The sequence below is a fragment of the Sander lucioperca genome, chromosome 14 (genome assembly GCF_008315115.2).
Source record: "Sander lucioperca isolate FBNREF2018 chromosome 14, SLUC_FBN_1.2, whole genome shotgun sequence".
NCBI lineage: Eukaryota > Metazoa > Chordata > Actinopteri > Perciformes > Percidae > Sander > Sander lucioperca.
Window position 1 is genome coordinate 10,565,029 of NC_050186.1, and position 15,873 is coordinate 10,580,901.

Genomic DNA, 15,873 nt, shown 5'->3' on the forward strand with positions numbered 1-15,873 from the left:
GCGGCGCTAAGCTCCGCACGGAGCAGCTGCAAAATAGCCCTGGGAAGGAACTTGTTTTGGTGGAACATGTGTACGTTCAAAAGTAGTTTTAGTCGTGCAACAGAAAACTCCGATTGGACAGATAGTCTAGCTAGCTGTCTGGATTTACCCTGCAGAGATCTGAGGAGCAGTTAACCATAGTCCTCAGAAATCTTGAATTTCCTGCAGCACCGGAGCAATCCCGGAAGAGGATATAGACTAGTGTTCTGCCAACCAAGCTAGCTATCTAGCATTAGATGGTAACTTAAGGGAAATGTTGCCGTTTTTCTGTACTGCCGTATATGCAGATGAAGTGTGACTCACTTCAGAAGGGTTGAACTTACCCTCTTTAGCGTTTAGCTTGGCGCAATTGCAGCCATAAACGACACTGGCTTGGCTGCGTCATCCTCCCCAGCTCCGCCCTCTCTCTCTGCCCAAAATGCAAACTCGCGGCTTCAAAACGTCAGTCCACAAACCAGTGGGTGAGGTCACTGCTGCTATGTCTATTCTTTTTACAGTCAGTGGTTTGTATTCAATGTTATTGAACCTAATGACTGAAAGCAGGTCTCGCTGTGTAAGCACAGCTGTTCCTCTGTCAGCCTGGTGCCAGCACTTTTGGCCTCAGGCAGAAAATGGCTGATATCTCAAACATAATGAAGCTGCTCTGACACTGATGTACACTCTGCTTACAGAACACACTCTTGACTTTTCCCCTTACTCTGACTGCAGCCAGTTATAGTACATTGACGTTTTATTTTTAGATTCCCATTTTATACCTCTGAGGTATAAGGGCATTTTTTCACATCTTCTTAAAATTCTTAGGAGGCTTAGGAGACCGTTTTGGGCTTTAGCGGAAAGGGGGGGAGGGACTGAGAAGTTGTCAAATTGTTCAAATTTTTTGGCTAAGTCCTGGATCTTCACAATCTTACCTACAGCACCTTTAACCTATGTTGTACGAATTGTTTAGGTGCTTGAAATGAGTTTACCAAAGCCTTTCGGTTATATATGATTAAAATAGTAAATATATGTCTGTAATGAAATTTTGTAATATTGCTTTTTGAGTAGGAGTTTTGTCAAACATCGTTTGGACGCACCGGTGCGTCTTTATTTCTCAGAGGGTTTAAAGATTTCGTTCACCTTCCAGGTCGAGTGACACCACCACTGTTCCGTCTTCCAGCCCGTCAATAACTTCACACTTGTATCTCCCATAATCCTCCAGGGTGATGTCTGTGATGACCAGAGAGGCGTCCATCGGAGAGGAGCCTCGCAGGTGGACGCGTCCATGGAAACTGCCGTAACTCCGTTTGTGATAATCCATGGAAACAAAAACATCCACCTAGAGCAAGACGGGAGAAATCAGTATGTTCATTCTTATCACTTATAAATCACTTATCATTTAATCTAAGATTGTAGAACCGATGAACCTTTAGAGGCAAATTTGATGATGCTTCATCGTTTTATATTCCAGAACGCGCAAATCAACATTTAAAGCTTAAACTTCGAGCCGCGCGTCTCACGCAGGCAGTGTGTAAACTCTAACCTGTTAACATGGGAGCCGAAATATAAACGGACACGCTACGCGGCTGACACGCTCGCGCGACGCATCCAGTGTGTAACCGGCCTAAGGGCGCTTTCTGACCTCGAGCTGAGTCTGAGCTTATGTCTCCTGCAGTCAGGTATGCTTAGCAATCTGTGATGGGGCAGTACATGCAGACTGTTGAAGCTTGCAGTGTTTCTCTCACAGAAATAGACAGCAGTCAAGCTCGCTGTCCGACACTCGCATTTTGGGTGGTCAAACCAGCCGCCGCTTAAGTTGGAGACCGACATCGGCACAGCAGAGCGAACTCTCGGTTATCAGAGCAGATGTAGTAACGTCGCTTGCGAAACTATGTCTGGTTATTCAAATGAAATGAGCCGGTTTGACATATGCGCTAGTCCACACAGGACCTTCTTCCTGTATTTACCTTCTTGCTCTCGCCCAAGACACATCCGACCAATAAGCGAAGTGAACGTTCTTGCGTGTTTTGTAATGACACATTTTGGTACGCTTGGATTTTTCCAGGTGTGAAATGAAGGGGGTTAAGGGGAAATCGTTCCAAGTTTACAAACTCATTAGTCATGCATTGCCAGACCTTCCTCCACAGCGCTGCAGAGGAAGGTCTGGCTAGTCCACACAGCATTCTGGGATGGGAGAAAAACGTGCTCTGGTGTATTGGCATTTCTTTGAACCAATTACAATCGTCTTGGGCGGAGCTAAGCACCATACGGAGCCACGGTGCCTCTGCTAAATAGCCTCGGGGAAAGAACTTGTTTTGGTGGAACATGTGTACGTTCAAAAGTAGTTTTAGTCGTGCAACAGAAAACTCAGATTGGACAGATAGTCTAGCTAGCTGTCTGGATTTACCCTGCAGAGATCTGAGGAGCAGTTTACTGAAGTCTTTAGAGTTTAGAACGCCAACACAAAGGAAATGTACAATTTGGCCAAAATGAGGGGCATCTGGCAGAATTTCCGGCAGCACCGGGGAAATCCCGGAAGTGGAACGTCGTGTATATAGACTACAAACTCATCAACTTATTTGGACAAAAGCAAACGAACTATAGGTGTGAAAACGCCCTTAGTTAAGTGTAAAAAAAGACTGTGGTTTGGGTTAAACTCAGACGTTATTTCACTACCAGTTACACACGTGTAGCTCTGTTGGTTTGATCCATCCACCACCCCAACCATTCTCCTTACGAGGGCATTTGGCGACTTCCTCATCTTACTTCCGGCTTTGCTCCTGTCACAACTACTATGGCCTCTAGAGGGCGCCGAACCATGAATGAAAGATGTGTTGTAATTGCTGCTTGAACAAACGACTTATGGGAGCATTTTTCAGGGGAGGACATTCTCTAAAATGTGGCTTTTTAACACAAAAACCGAAAGTGTAAAAAGTCAAGTTTTTTGTTATTTTGAAACCTGCATTATTTTTACACCCATGTTTACATTTCTTAGTACTTTTCTTTTGTTCTTTGTACCGGTGTATTGCTATGTTTCTTGCTGTAGAAACTGTCAAACTGTGCAAAATCGAGAAACGCAAGTACGTCTGCAGGAATTTAAAATATTCAAATTTGTTTATTAGGATAAACCCCTTGAGATGTATCATCTTGTTCTCGAGAGGATCCCAAATTTGCACTTACATGACCTCCTCATTTTGCACGCTAACAGAGCATAACTGTCAAACTAAATTACGTTTGATCCACAAGAAAATCAGCAGAGCATTCTTCTAATTCAATAAAATATTAAATTAAAATATATGTTTAGAAATATTGCATGGTCACAAAACCTCTAAAAACTAATTAAATGGTGACCTCCTTCAGGTAGTCTGACGTCAGCTTGGTCCATTTGATCCTCATCTTCCGGCTGGGTGTCAGTGATTGGTCCATTTGGATCTTGCACGGTAACGTAGCGTTTCCTCCTCGCCTCGACACCACCTTCGATTGGTCTGCCGCCACTGAGAGTCGAGGGTTGTTTTCTGGAACACAACTCAACATTGTTACACCCAGAAAAAATAACGAGATGAACAAACAATTCATAATAATTCATCCATTAGCTGTTGGGATATTTCAGTCTGGATATACAATGTTAGTTAGAGCTTTAGTACTCTGGCATTGTCAGACCTTAACCTCCGCAGCACTGCAGAGGTTAAGGTCTAGTCCAGCTAGTCCACACAGCAGCTGGCGACTCCACTGGCTCCAAAAAGAAGTCTGTTTCGATAGAAGTCTATGAGAAAATGAGCCTTCTTCTCACTTGATTTACTGAGTAATAATTACTGAGTAAAGTGTTCAGCGTTCTGCTAGTCTCGCTTTACCAGACCTTCCTCCACAGCGCTGCAGAGGAGGGTCTGGCTAGTCCACACAGCATTCCGCTTTGTGAGAACAACGTGCTCTGGGTTATTGGCATTTCTTTAAACCAATCACAATCGTCTTGGGCGGTGCTAAGCGCCGGACGGAGCCACGGTGCCTCTGCTAAATAGTCTCAGGAAGGAACTTGTTTTGGTGGAACATGTGGACGTTCAAAAGTAGTTTTAGTCGTGCAACAGAAAACTCAGATTGGACAGATAGTCTAGCTAGCTGTCTGGATTTACCCTGCAGAGATCTGAGGAGCAGTTAACCATAGTCCTCACAAATCCACCGGAGGTTAGAACGCCACCACAGAGACAGAGGAAGGTGAAGGACATTCGAAAACGGACATCCAAAAAGAGTGACATCCGGCCGAATTTCCGGCAGAACGTCGTGTTATATAGACTAGAGCTGGACTAGCTTTAGAGATGTATGTTTGCTAGAGCCAGGCTTGCTGTTTCCCCCTGCTTCTAGGCTTTATGCTAAGCTAGGCTAACCGTGTCGTGTCTCCAGCTCCTCACTTAACACACAGACATGAGATTGAAATCCATTTTCTAGTCTCACTCTCTGAAAGAAAGCAAATAAGCTTATTTTCTTAAGATGTACAACTACTCCTTTAACACGCAGTAGTTCTTAGCCAAGCTGTCCTCCAAAACATGCGACGATATCGGCTGTTTGTTCCTCCCTTTTAATACGACGCACAGGAGCGTTTATTAAATTAGCGCCCCTAGCATTGGCAGGAAATACGTCCTCATATCTAAACCAGAGAAGGTAAGGGTCGGGGTTTTAAACACGTCGTCAACGTTGTGAAACAGTCGCAATTTGGTTAGGTTTAGACACCAAAACTACTTAGTTAAGTTGATAAAAAGATGGCGGTTTGGGTTAAAATCAGACGTGACTTCACTTCCTGAAGGTGACCACGTGACGCAGAACGTGACGTAGCTCCGTTTGTTCCCTAAAGTTAAAAAAACTCTGTTTCCTATTCTTTTCAAACTGGACATGAACCCCGGTGACCTGGTTGAAAGTCCTGTGTTTGTTTGACCCATCCACCCCCCCAACCTGCCTCCTTACCAGGACATTTGGCGCTCTTATACTTCCTCACCTTACTTCCTGCTTTGCTCCCATCCTAACTACTACGGCCGAGTGCCCGGATAGCACAGTTGGTAGAGTGGGCGCCCATATATAGAGGTTTATTTCTCGACGCAGTGGGCCCGGGTTCGACTCGGACCTGCGGCCCTTTGCTGCATGTCATTCCCCCCTCTCTCTCCCCTTTCATTTCTTCAGCTGTCCTGTCAATGAAGGCCTAAAAATGCCCAAAAAGTAATCTTTAAAAAAAGAAATACTACGGCCACTAAATATAGGCCGTAATTGCTGCTTGAACAAACATGCTATGGGAGCGTTTTTCAGGAGGGGACAGTCTCTTCTCAGCAGTATTAACTATGAGCTGTGCAGCGTTCCCAAGGTGAAATAAAATGCAAAATACACTGTATATAAAATACACTGGAACCATTAAATAACATCCTATTGCCTGTCAGCCTGCCAAGTATGTGTTTAAGTGTAAAGATGAATATACACACTGTAACTGCACACAGCATTTTTAAATCAGCATAGGATTTCTCTGCTGCTGTGACCTTCAGCATCCATTACTAACAGGCTTCTGATTGGCTGTTGAACCACCGCAGCGTTTCACATTGGCTGCTGTGTAAGCACACTTGTGTCAAATCAACTGATCAAACAGCTGATGGCTCATTGATCCGTTGCTCTGAGAGAGAGAGCTGACATTTTCTTTTATCGTCATCTAATCTTAACTTTTGTCGCGGCAAAACGCTCCTATTTTGTGGACTAAAGTTAACGGTAATGTCCGCCGAAACTTCCGACAGCTCGCAGTGTTTTGTACCCTACTCAAACTCACCTATTTTTGGGTAACTGAACCACCAACTACCGCTGATACAACGGAGGTCAGTAGCCGGCGTCACAAAGCTCTGTAGCGGCTTAAACAACTTGCAACTGCGGCTCGGCGTCATGGAGCTCGTAGCCAGCCGCAGCCAGCGGTCTCCTAATTTCGTAGGATATCATACGGACACGTTCATGAGAATGCGTTGATTAGGTGGTTTGTCTTGGTTAATTTCTGTATCATGCCAAACATTTAGCCCATCCCACATAGGATTCAAATTATATATATTTATTCACATAATTTTAAGTAAATTAAATAACTTCCACAAGCCTAACGGGCCGGCTACATTGCACACGTAACATATGCAGAGCGTACTTTCCAAAACTACGCTTCCTCTATAATCAATGAAACTGCCGACATCGTATGCTCCAGGAGATCTGCTCTACAAGCGTAAAAACTTCTATTTCTTCTATTTATATTTTTTCCGCGAGGTGTATGCGGCCTTTTTACACAGAAATGGATCCTAAAATGTCATTATTTCTTTTAAATTAACCTACCGATATACAGGAAATGACTTAATGACTGTGAATGAGTGTTTTCATTTTTTTATTTCTTGTTTCCCTCCCCTGCGTCCTCTGATAACAGCTGACAGTAGATTGGTGTTTCACAGCTCTGTGCCGGCTCCAAAAAAACTGAAGAAACGACAACAATCCCAACGCAAAAGCTCTCCATCTCGCCTGTGACTCACACGATCCTACGCCGTGTGGCGCTGCAGGTGGAGACGGTAAAAACGTACATTCCGCGGCACATACGCTCCGCTAACGGTCCGCGTACGTTACACGTTCAATGTAGCCAAAGCGTAAAGTTAATTGTGTAAAGTGCTTTTTTTTCTCGTCTCCAAGACTGAACTGACTACTTGAAAATTTTCATATGTGAACTCAGTCTTTGTGCATCGTATATATTTACAAAATACTCTACAATACACTAAATGGTCTAATTTTCTTTAGTAAAGAAATGGCTCTTCTTTCCTTTTTCCCAACTGACTACTCCAAAATCTCTAAATCAGGGATCTCCAACAGGGGGTCCTCAGACTCAATGCAGGGGGGCCTCTAAATTATTGTTAATTTTTGAATGTCTTAACATGAATCCATTAGGGGTGGGAATCACCAGCGGCCTCACAATACCATTTCATCATGATACTTATGTTACGATACGATATTATTGCGATTTTAAACATAAATAACCTTTTTCCCAATTTCAAATGATGTCTCCAAAAGGAAACTTTGTCAACATCTGATCCATTTCTCTGTTTGTTCATCTCACTTTCATTTTATTGCTGCAAAATGGGATTGTCAAGCAGACAAATTGACCAACACATATATAATAACAGATCGATACTTGGCGTCTGTGTGTCGATACAGTATTGCCACGGAAAATATAGCGATTAGTTAATTCTAAGGATTTGTCACGTTTAGTCAGGAAAGACTAGGTTTGGACCCAAATGCAGTTAATTTATTTACACAAAAAGAGTCTTACACAAAGTGTCCTCAGGCAGGTATCCAGGCAGGAACAAATGAAAAAAAAAGAATCCACAACAGCACAGAGAAACATCCAACAGGAAACACGGAAACAGAATACCAGGCAAACAGAATGAACGGGACACAGGGACAGGGACTAAATACACAGGTAACGAGGACTAATGAGGGACAGGTGACACAACAGGTGGAACAATCAAAAAAGGCGGGAAACAAACAAAGACAGGAAGTAAACTAGACAAGACAAGGGAGACAAGACAGACTACAAAATAAAACAGGAAACAGAACATAACAGAAAAACAAGACTACCACAATAAGACAGAACAAAATACCAAAACCCTGACAGAATTCACTGTGCCTGTGTATGTTTAACATTAAAACTTGATTTATAAAATCATGCCAACAATTATTATGCTATTTTAATAGCTTAGTATTCTATGCAAAAAAAGGTATGTATAAAGGCTTTAGGCCGCCCTACACGTTAATGTAGGCCCAGTTTACTATGCAACTTCATTTTATACAATATATGTAGTAGGAGGTCCCTGCTCCGTCTCTCTTTCAGTTAAGGGGTCATTGGCTTAAAAAAGGTTGAAGACCCCTGCTCTAAATGTTTCAACATTAACTTGTAAAATACCAGATGTCACTTGGGCTCTTAAAGATCTTAGCCTCTTAGATAAATGATATACATAATTATCTGTACCTCAGCAGTTTTTTCTTACAATGTTGGAAATCTTGAGCACACTTTTCATCTGTAAGAGATGAGATAACCCTAATCTCAGTGAGCTAATAATCCCCCACATAGCAGCGTTATCTCCGAGCCGCAGCAGCAGAACCAGCTGATAAAAGGAGGAAACTAATGACACTGCAGAGTGAGTGTCGTGAACGAAACTCAGGAAAGGACGCTGCAAGAGCTCTCTCAAAACTCTGCATGGCATTGTCACACACTTACAGCATCAGGCTGTTCTCATTAACCATTTGTACATTAGAGTGCGGATCATTTTTCTGTCTGAGCCCGGCCCGCGTCCGACAGAGCAGTAACTGATCCCGGCCCGAGCCCGACACAGTTAAAATCTCTTTTTTTTTTCTCATACTAATGACACATGTATGTTTGTTTGTGTGGAAAGCTTTTATTAAGCAACTGTAGGAAGGCATTCAGAAATGTCAACAGATGAGGTCATCAGCTCACACGGGGCAACAAGCGCACGTTAACACAGGCGCGCACCTACATAATAAGCTTTTTGAAATTTAAAATGTTCAATGCCTTATCACGCTGATGTGACCGAGCTTGATCCGAACCTGAATATCATTTCTAAATATCTGTCCAAACCCGGCCCGGCTCATTGGGTACCTTCGGGTCCAGACGGGCTCGGTTCAGGTATCCATCCTCTATTGTACATATAGCTACGAAAAGCGCTGTAATTGGTCTGTATTCCACTTATTTATTACTGTCAGCAGCACGTTGACTGCTGCTGTGTAAGAGCGTGAATCCTCATAGGGAGGAGGTGGGGGGGGGGGATGTTTGGCTCCTAAAACACAGGACTTTAAAGAGGGGGAGCAAAGTTCGTGTCCCGGGGAAAACAAGAGACTTTCACCCAGAAAACGCGTGTTCGTTCCTCGGGAAGTGTTCGGAAATTCGTTCGAGCAGAGTTCATGTCCCGGAAGAAATTAAGGAGAAAACTATTGTGAAACGGGGTTTTTTTTGTCCTGGGAGTGCCACTTAAGGGTACCAATGTTTTAGCCGAAACATTAAAGCACAATCTTTCTTCTAATCTTAAGTAGTTGTTTTGGTGCCTAAACTTAACCGGTGGTCGCCGTCATTTCATAAGATATCATACGAGTTGTTGTGCTTAAGCTTTCGTACGATATCAAACGAACCTGTTTATGAGAATGCGTTGCCCACACACACCCACACCCACACACACGTTTGTTTCACCATCTTTGTGGGGACCCGTCATTGACATAATGCATTCCCTAGCCCAGGGGACACCAACACGGTGCCCGTGGGCAGCAGGTAGCCCCCAAGGACCACATGAGTAGCCCTCAGGCCTGTTCTAAAAATGAAAATTGAATATTGACATTATCTGTTTCCCACCTTGTTAAGTCATTGTTGATAATTATTGTGAGAAATCATTAACGTAATCAGTGTCTTCACATAGATGACTATCATTAATCATTAATAATCATATATAACTAAAGGCAAACTGAGCAAATTAGTTATTTCAGAAGAGCGTATCAAACTGGTAGCCCTTCGTATGACTCAGTACCCATGAAGTAGCTCTCATTTTCAACAAGGTTGGTGACCCCTGCCCTAGCCCCTTACCCTAACCTTAACCATCACAACTAAATGCCTAACCTTAACCCTTACCCTCACCCTAACCATAACCTAATTCTAACCCTAATCCTAAAACCAAGTCTTAACCCTCAAACAGCTCTTTAACCTTGTGGGGTCCAGCATTTTGGGACCCACAAGGCTGTCGGTACCCCACAAGTATACTGTATTCCCCGGTTTTTGGACCCCACGAATATAGTAAAACAAGCACACACACATACACACACTCACCTGTGACATAGATGGTTCTCGAGTGCTCCAGTTCAGGGTACAGAGTGTCTAAGTCATTGGCAGCTACACTCAGGGAGATCAACGCACAGATCAGCACAGGAATCATATTCAATCACCAAACTGGGGGTCTGACCACTGCAGAGAGAGAGAGAGAGAGAAGTAAATAAACAGTAATATACAGTAAGATGATGCTAAGGAAAAGCTTTATTTTAGTTATATCGCATTGGTGCAACACAGAGAAATAGGGTATCGCCACTGATTTCCTCAATCGATTCAATTCTGATTTGATTTTAATCTATCGATTGAATAAGGGATATTTTGGCATGGATATGAAAGAGATTCTCAGAGAACTAATGCTGTAAATTATACAAGGAGCACTCAAACCTGCTGCATTATTCAAAATAATAATGTTAATGACGTTAAGAATTGACCCCAAAGCAGTTACATTAAATGATTTGTGTTCATCTTAAATAAAAATGATTTAAGATGAACACACCACAGCAGCAAACACAATCAAGTGTAAGCCTAACCCTCCTTTTGCCAAAATTTCACCTAACTTTGGAGCGTTATTTAGAGCGTGACATGGATTCCTTAGATCGTCTATCTTCACTCTAGCTTTTAAGGTGGAGGAGTCTTTTATTTGAGATTTTATGAAACGGAAAATCGTTTCTTTCACGATACATAGGCTCCGATTCGACGTATTGCGAAACAGGCTGAAGCTCAAGCCAAGCTGGAAACTAAAAGAAACAGCATTCCCACCAAACTGCAGCTGGACTTTACGCTCCGAGTCATTTGGTAATAATATTTAGGGCCTGGACGATATAGCCTAGAAATCTAGACCACCCTAGCGGCAGGGTCGTCTAGCAACTCTCCGTTGGCTTGCGAGCTGGAAAAACCAAACTCTAGTCAGGCCAATCACATCGTGTATAGAGTCGTGGGCGGGGCTTAACATAATGACGGTTCTGCGTGAATTCCCTGCTACTTGAAAACAAAGAAGATGGCTGCTGCTGCTGGTGAACAGCGGTCTTTGGAATCGGCTTTGGCCGCGACTCTGGAAGACTTGGAGTTCAGCTTTTCTTTGAGAAAAGAACAAAGAACGGCACTGAAGTCATTCTTAAAAAAGGAAGATGTGTTCAGAGTTTTGCAGACCGGATACGGCAACAATTTCATCTATCAACTAGCGTTGCTCTGATTGGTTGTAGAGCTATCCTATTGCGTGCAAAGGGAATTTGAAAGACAACAGTTGATCCCGCCCCTCGGATTGAGCCCAGCCAATGGGGAGTTCCCAAACCCAACATCTGGCTGGGACGATATGCTTTTGTCCTGATTTGATTCTTTCCCGATACATGGCGCGCCGATTCGATGGTATTCGAGTATTGCGATTTTCTTTTCCTTCTTTAACAAAAGCAACATTTGAATAAAACACTTCTAGAGACAATATACCATGAGACATTTCTAAATAGTTTTCTAAGAAGAATGAACATCACATGTCAGTCAGGCAGTCTGACATTTATTTCATTTGTAAAGAAGACCATAATATGGATTTTCTGCATTTTCTGCTTTCCGTCTGTTTTGCTGGAAATGGATATGATGTAGTCGCCGTCGGCGGTACCGTATAAACAGAACATGTTCAAGTCAACAATTGGTAAAAAAAAAAAAAATAATAACAAATATCGATTCTGGGGAAAATAATCGATTATAAAAATCGTCTCACAAAAATCACGATACATAAGTAAATTGACTTTTTTCGCACCCCTAGAAAATAGGGACCAGGCTAAAAAAACAGAAGTTACCCTTTAAAGGTCCATTGTGTGGGAATTTCTCCCATCTAGCGTTGAGATCATATATCGCAATCAACTCTCTCTCGCCACGCAGTTCAAAGTACGTATTACAGCTACGGTAGCCTTCACGCTTCAAAAAGCCGGTCTCTTGCTCTTTTCAATCTCCTGGAGAGGACTCCTGTTCCTGAAATTTGGATTTTGAATACATGTGGTCCTCCATCTTTCCTTCTTCAAACTTGCCGGGGCCGGGAAGCTACGATACCCATTAGCAGCATTAGCAGCAGCTGTGAGTTTATCATGTGACTGCGAAAAGGCAAAAGGTGGAGCAGTATGTCCTGTATGTCCCTTACCGGCTAACGTATTTCAAGATGGAGCATGAATATGGAGCGTCTACCCCAGTTCATGCAAATGCAAATGTCAAATTTCAAGCCAATAGGAATACTTGGAATTGATGGTGGAGGTAAATATTCATGAAAAAGGACAAGTTTGTGAACTGGCAACACAGATTTTGATAATGAACAACTAATGACGTTACACACTGGACCTTTAAAGCACAAGGGCGGGTCGCATGTCTGGGCGTGCATAGGGCCCCCAAAATTGCTAAATCCGGCTCTGATTGGTAGAATTGCCCACAACATACTATATGTCAATAAGACCGGTACACTTCATTTTCAGGCAAAAAGATTGGGAACCACTGGTGAATCATTAGTTAAAGAAAATAATAATATCAATTCGAGGGAAAAGAATTTTAAAAATCGTCCCAAAAAAACACGATGCATACGTTAATCAATTTCTTTCCCCACTCCTAGTTCACAATGTTCTAAACGTTGAGACACACATGGATGTATACATTTTTTAACAATCGCTCCATTCACTTAGATGATGTGTAGGATAATAAGCAGGGTCAGGTTGGGCAGAAGGATTGTCTCAAGGTTGGTTCACACAGAAAGTATTTTAGGGAGAAAAACTATGTTTGCAATTTATGATACAAATAAAACACATGAAAGAGGCTTTCTTCACAGTTCTCACAAAATAAAATAGTTCAGTAGACGAACCGATATCGGATCATTTAAATGAAGATCGATTTGAATTTTTTTTCAACCCCAACCCTCTAGAGAACGGGAAGTTATTCATATAAAAGCACAATCCGCATGCAGCTCAGTTCAATTCAGGACACTGTGCAGTGTTTCTATATATCTGCAGTGCTGTTTCTCCTTCGGAAAGCGCTGTAATTATTATGAGAGTGCAGAACAGTCTGCAGCACATCTACAGACAAACACACACAGTTACAATCTCAAATTCTCACTCCAAAGTTCAAAAAAGGTCTCAAAATAACAAGAAACTCATGTTGCAATCATCACTTTGAATCGTCCTCAATGCACAAGCCGGCCGCCCCGTGAGAAGCTTCACACTACAGAGGACTACACACGCACAACACAACAACACAACACGCTAAAACATATACGTATATGTTTGTAAAGGCAGTACGTACTGTGCAGTAGAGATTCCCTGTCATCCAACATGTCCCGGTGACACTGACAGTCCACAACTTCAGAGGGAGACTGTGCCACAGTGCAGCGTCACGCCAGGCTTCATTCACACACACACACACACACACACACACACACACACACACACACACACGCACACACACACACACACGCACACACACACACTGCAGCCCATCCTCTACACACTCACCCCACACAGAGAGGGCTTTACCATTTCACTTCTAACTTTGGGGATGTGTTTTATGGAAGTCCAGAGTTGCCGATATTAAATCGAAGTCACTGGATCAAGTTGGAATTTTAAGAAAAAAAAATGTTGTGGCTTTAAAGGTCCAATGTGTGGGAATTTCTCCCATCTAGCGTTGAGATCATATATCGCAATCAACTCTCTCGCGCCACGCAGTTCAAAGTACGTATTACAGCTAGGGCAGCCGGTCGGCGTCTCTTTCGATCCCCTTTTCCTTCATCAGGTCTTTCCATCTTTGGAAGGCAGCTCCAATGTTCACTCTTTTTTTATGATGACGTTGGTCTCTTGCTCTTTTCAATCTCCTTTTTCTATTTCTTAGCGAAGAAGAAGACTCCTGTTCCTGAAATTTGGATTTTGAATACGTGTGGTCCTCCATGTTTCCTTCTTCAAACTTGCCGGGGCCGGGAAGCTACGATAGCCATTAGCAGCGTTAGCAGCAACTGTGAGTTTATCATGTGACAGTGAAAACGCGAAAGGCGGAGCAGTATGTCCTGTATGTCCCTTACCGGCTAACATATTTCAAGATGGAGCATGAATATGGAGCGTCTACCCCAGTTCATGTGAATGCAAATGTCAAATTTCAAGCCAATAGGAATACTTGGAATTGATGGTGGAGGTAAATATTCATGAAAAAGGACAAGTTTGTGAACGGGCAACACAGATTTTGATAATGAACAACTAAACACGCTACACACTGGACCTTTAAACCAAGGGCAACAAACCAAGGCGATATGGGTCGTTTGTTCCTAACCCTCTAATACAGTGGTTCTCAAACTTTTTCACATCAAGGACCCCTAAACTGACACAAATTGACAAACACAGACCCCCATCTGATAAGACGTTGTCCCAGGGTCCCCTACCTAATAGAATTTTTGCTTTTAGATGTTTTATTACAGAAAGTGAATGCAACCCATGAGTAAAATAGTCATACAATCTGTCACTTTGTTACTTATGGATGAAAGTATAATAAAAATAAATGATTCCCCTTTTTGTTGGGGACCCACTGAAACCCCTTCAAGGACCCCTGGGGGTCCCCGGACTCCACTTTGAGAACCACTGCTCTAATAAGACCCACAGGAGGGTTTCATAAATTAGTACATTGCAGGAACCTTCGGGAACATTATTAGGAAATTCATCTGAAATTATGGACCTGTAAAATAAATGCCTGAAACGAATAATTGATTCTCAAAATGGTTGCTGATTAATTTTTTTGAAAGATTTCATTTGACTATTTGCAGCCTTAGACTTCCGTAGAGTTTCTTTCAAAGCTTGAGAGTGTGTGTGTGTGTGTGTGTGTGTGTGTGTGTGTGTGTGTGTGTGTTCTTGTTTAACTATATTCGTGTGGTCCAAAAACCAGGAGTCCAGTATACTTGTGGGGTCCTGACAGCTTTGTGGGGCCAAAATGCTGGACCCCACAACTTTAAAGGTCTGTTTGAGGGTTAAGACTTGGTTTTAGGATTAGGGTTAGAATTAGGTTATGGTTAGGGTGAGGGTAAGGGTTAAGGTTAGGCATTTAGTGGTGATGGTTAAGGTTAGGGTAAGGGGCTAGGGAATGCATTATGTCCATGATGGGTCCCCACAAAGATAGTGACACGCACTACGCGTGTGTGTGTGTGTGTGTGTGTGTGTGTGTGTGTGTGTGTGTGTGTGTGTGTTTGCGCACACAGTCATTCGGATTGATCCCTCTTCTACCCCCCCACCTATCTTCATTCACTCCATCCCAAACTGCTGATGCGCTGCCAGGTGGAGCCCCTGCAGTCAGCAGAATATCTCTGCAGCACGCACATATCACTCAATACTCCCGACCATGCATGAAAATAGTCATTAGGCGCACCGGGACAGGACGAGGATAAGTAGGTGGAGAGATCTAGGGAAAGATCTCTGTGACATGTCCTTTTTAAAAAGGGTAAAAACTTCTCTGCGGGACGCGAGCAGAGCAGGCCATGTGTGAAATGAGAACAGAAGAGATGAAGACAGGGAGAAGTGAGATACAGAGAGAGAGAGAGAGAGAGAGAGAGAGAGAGAAGCTGAAGCAGGAGGGAGGGGGGACTGAGAGGACTCTGCAGCAGCAGAAATGATGCAGGGGGGCGGAGGTTTCAAGCTCTGTTAGCTCCAGAGGTGCAATGTAGCATTTGCATTTACTCGAGTACAAATGTGAAGTCTGAGTACTTTATCTTTTTTCCATTTTATCCAGAGTTTTTCCATTTCATGAGACTTTATACTTCTACTTTATCTACATTTCAGAGAAAAATATTGTTCGTTTTACTCCATTACATTTATTTACTTGAGTATCAGTACTTGAGTATTTGAATTTCATGAGACTTTTTACTTTTATTCCACGCCGCCGTCCCGTGGCAGAGGCAGTATGGGCGAATGCTACGGACGGCAGTAGTCCACATGAGTAAAGAAAAGTTAAAGATACTAAGAAAAAACTACAATAAACTTCAGACA

At 42.8% G+C, this 15,873-nt stretch overlaps 1 protein-coding gene and 1 long non-coding RNA gene across 3 annotated transcripts in view; one reads left to right on the forward strand and one right to left on the reverse strand.

The window, feature by feature from the left end:
- LOC116041848 (hyaluronan and proteoglycan link protein 1-like) overlaps positions 1 to 15,873 on the reverse strand; it is a 45,122-nt gene that overhangs the window by 3,800 nt on the left and 25,449 nt on the right. Inside the window, exons 1-4 of one of the 2 annotated variants that reach the window (XM_031287924.2) lie at positions 13,160 to 13,278; positions 9,887 to 10,021; positions 3,367 to 3,530; positions 1,156 to 1,354 (exon numbers count right to left, since the gene is read on the reverse strand). In XM_031287924.2, the coding sequence (XP_031143784.1) occupies positions 1,156 to 1,354; positions 3,367 to 3,530; positions 9,887 to 9,992 (469 nt within the window). In that variant the 5' untranslated portion in view covers positions 9,993 to 10,021; positions 13,160 to 13,278. Of the gene's footprint in view, positions 1 to 1,155; positions 1,355 to 3,366; positions 3,531 to 9,886; positions 10,022 to 13,159; positions 13,279 to 15,873 lie in introns of those variants that run through there. The other variant, XM_031287923.2, reaches the window with a different exon arrangement.
- LOC116041902 overlaps positions 5,464 to 15,873 on the forward strand; it is a 25,965-nt gene continuing 15,555 nt past the window's right edge. Inside the window, exon 1 of the long non-coding RNA XR_004103045.2 lies at positions 5,464 to 5,475. This is a non-coding gene — a long non-coding RNA (uncharacterized LOC116041902). The remainder of the gene's footprint in view (positions 5,476 to 15,873) is intronic.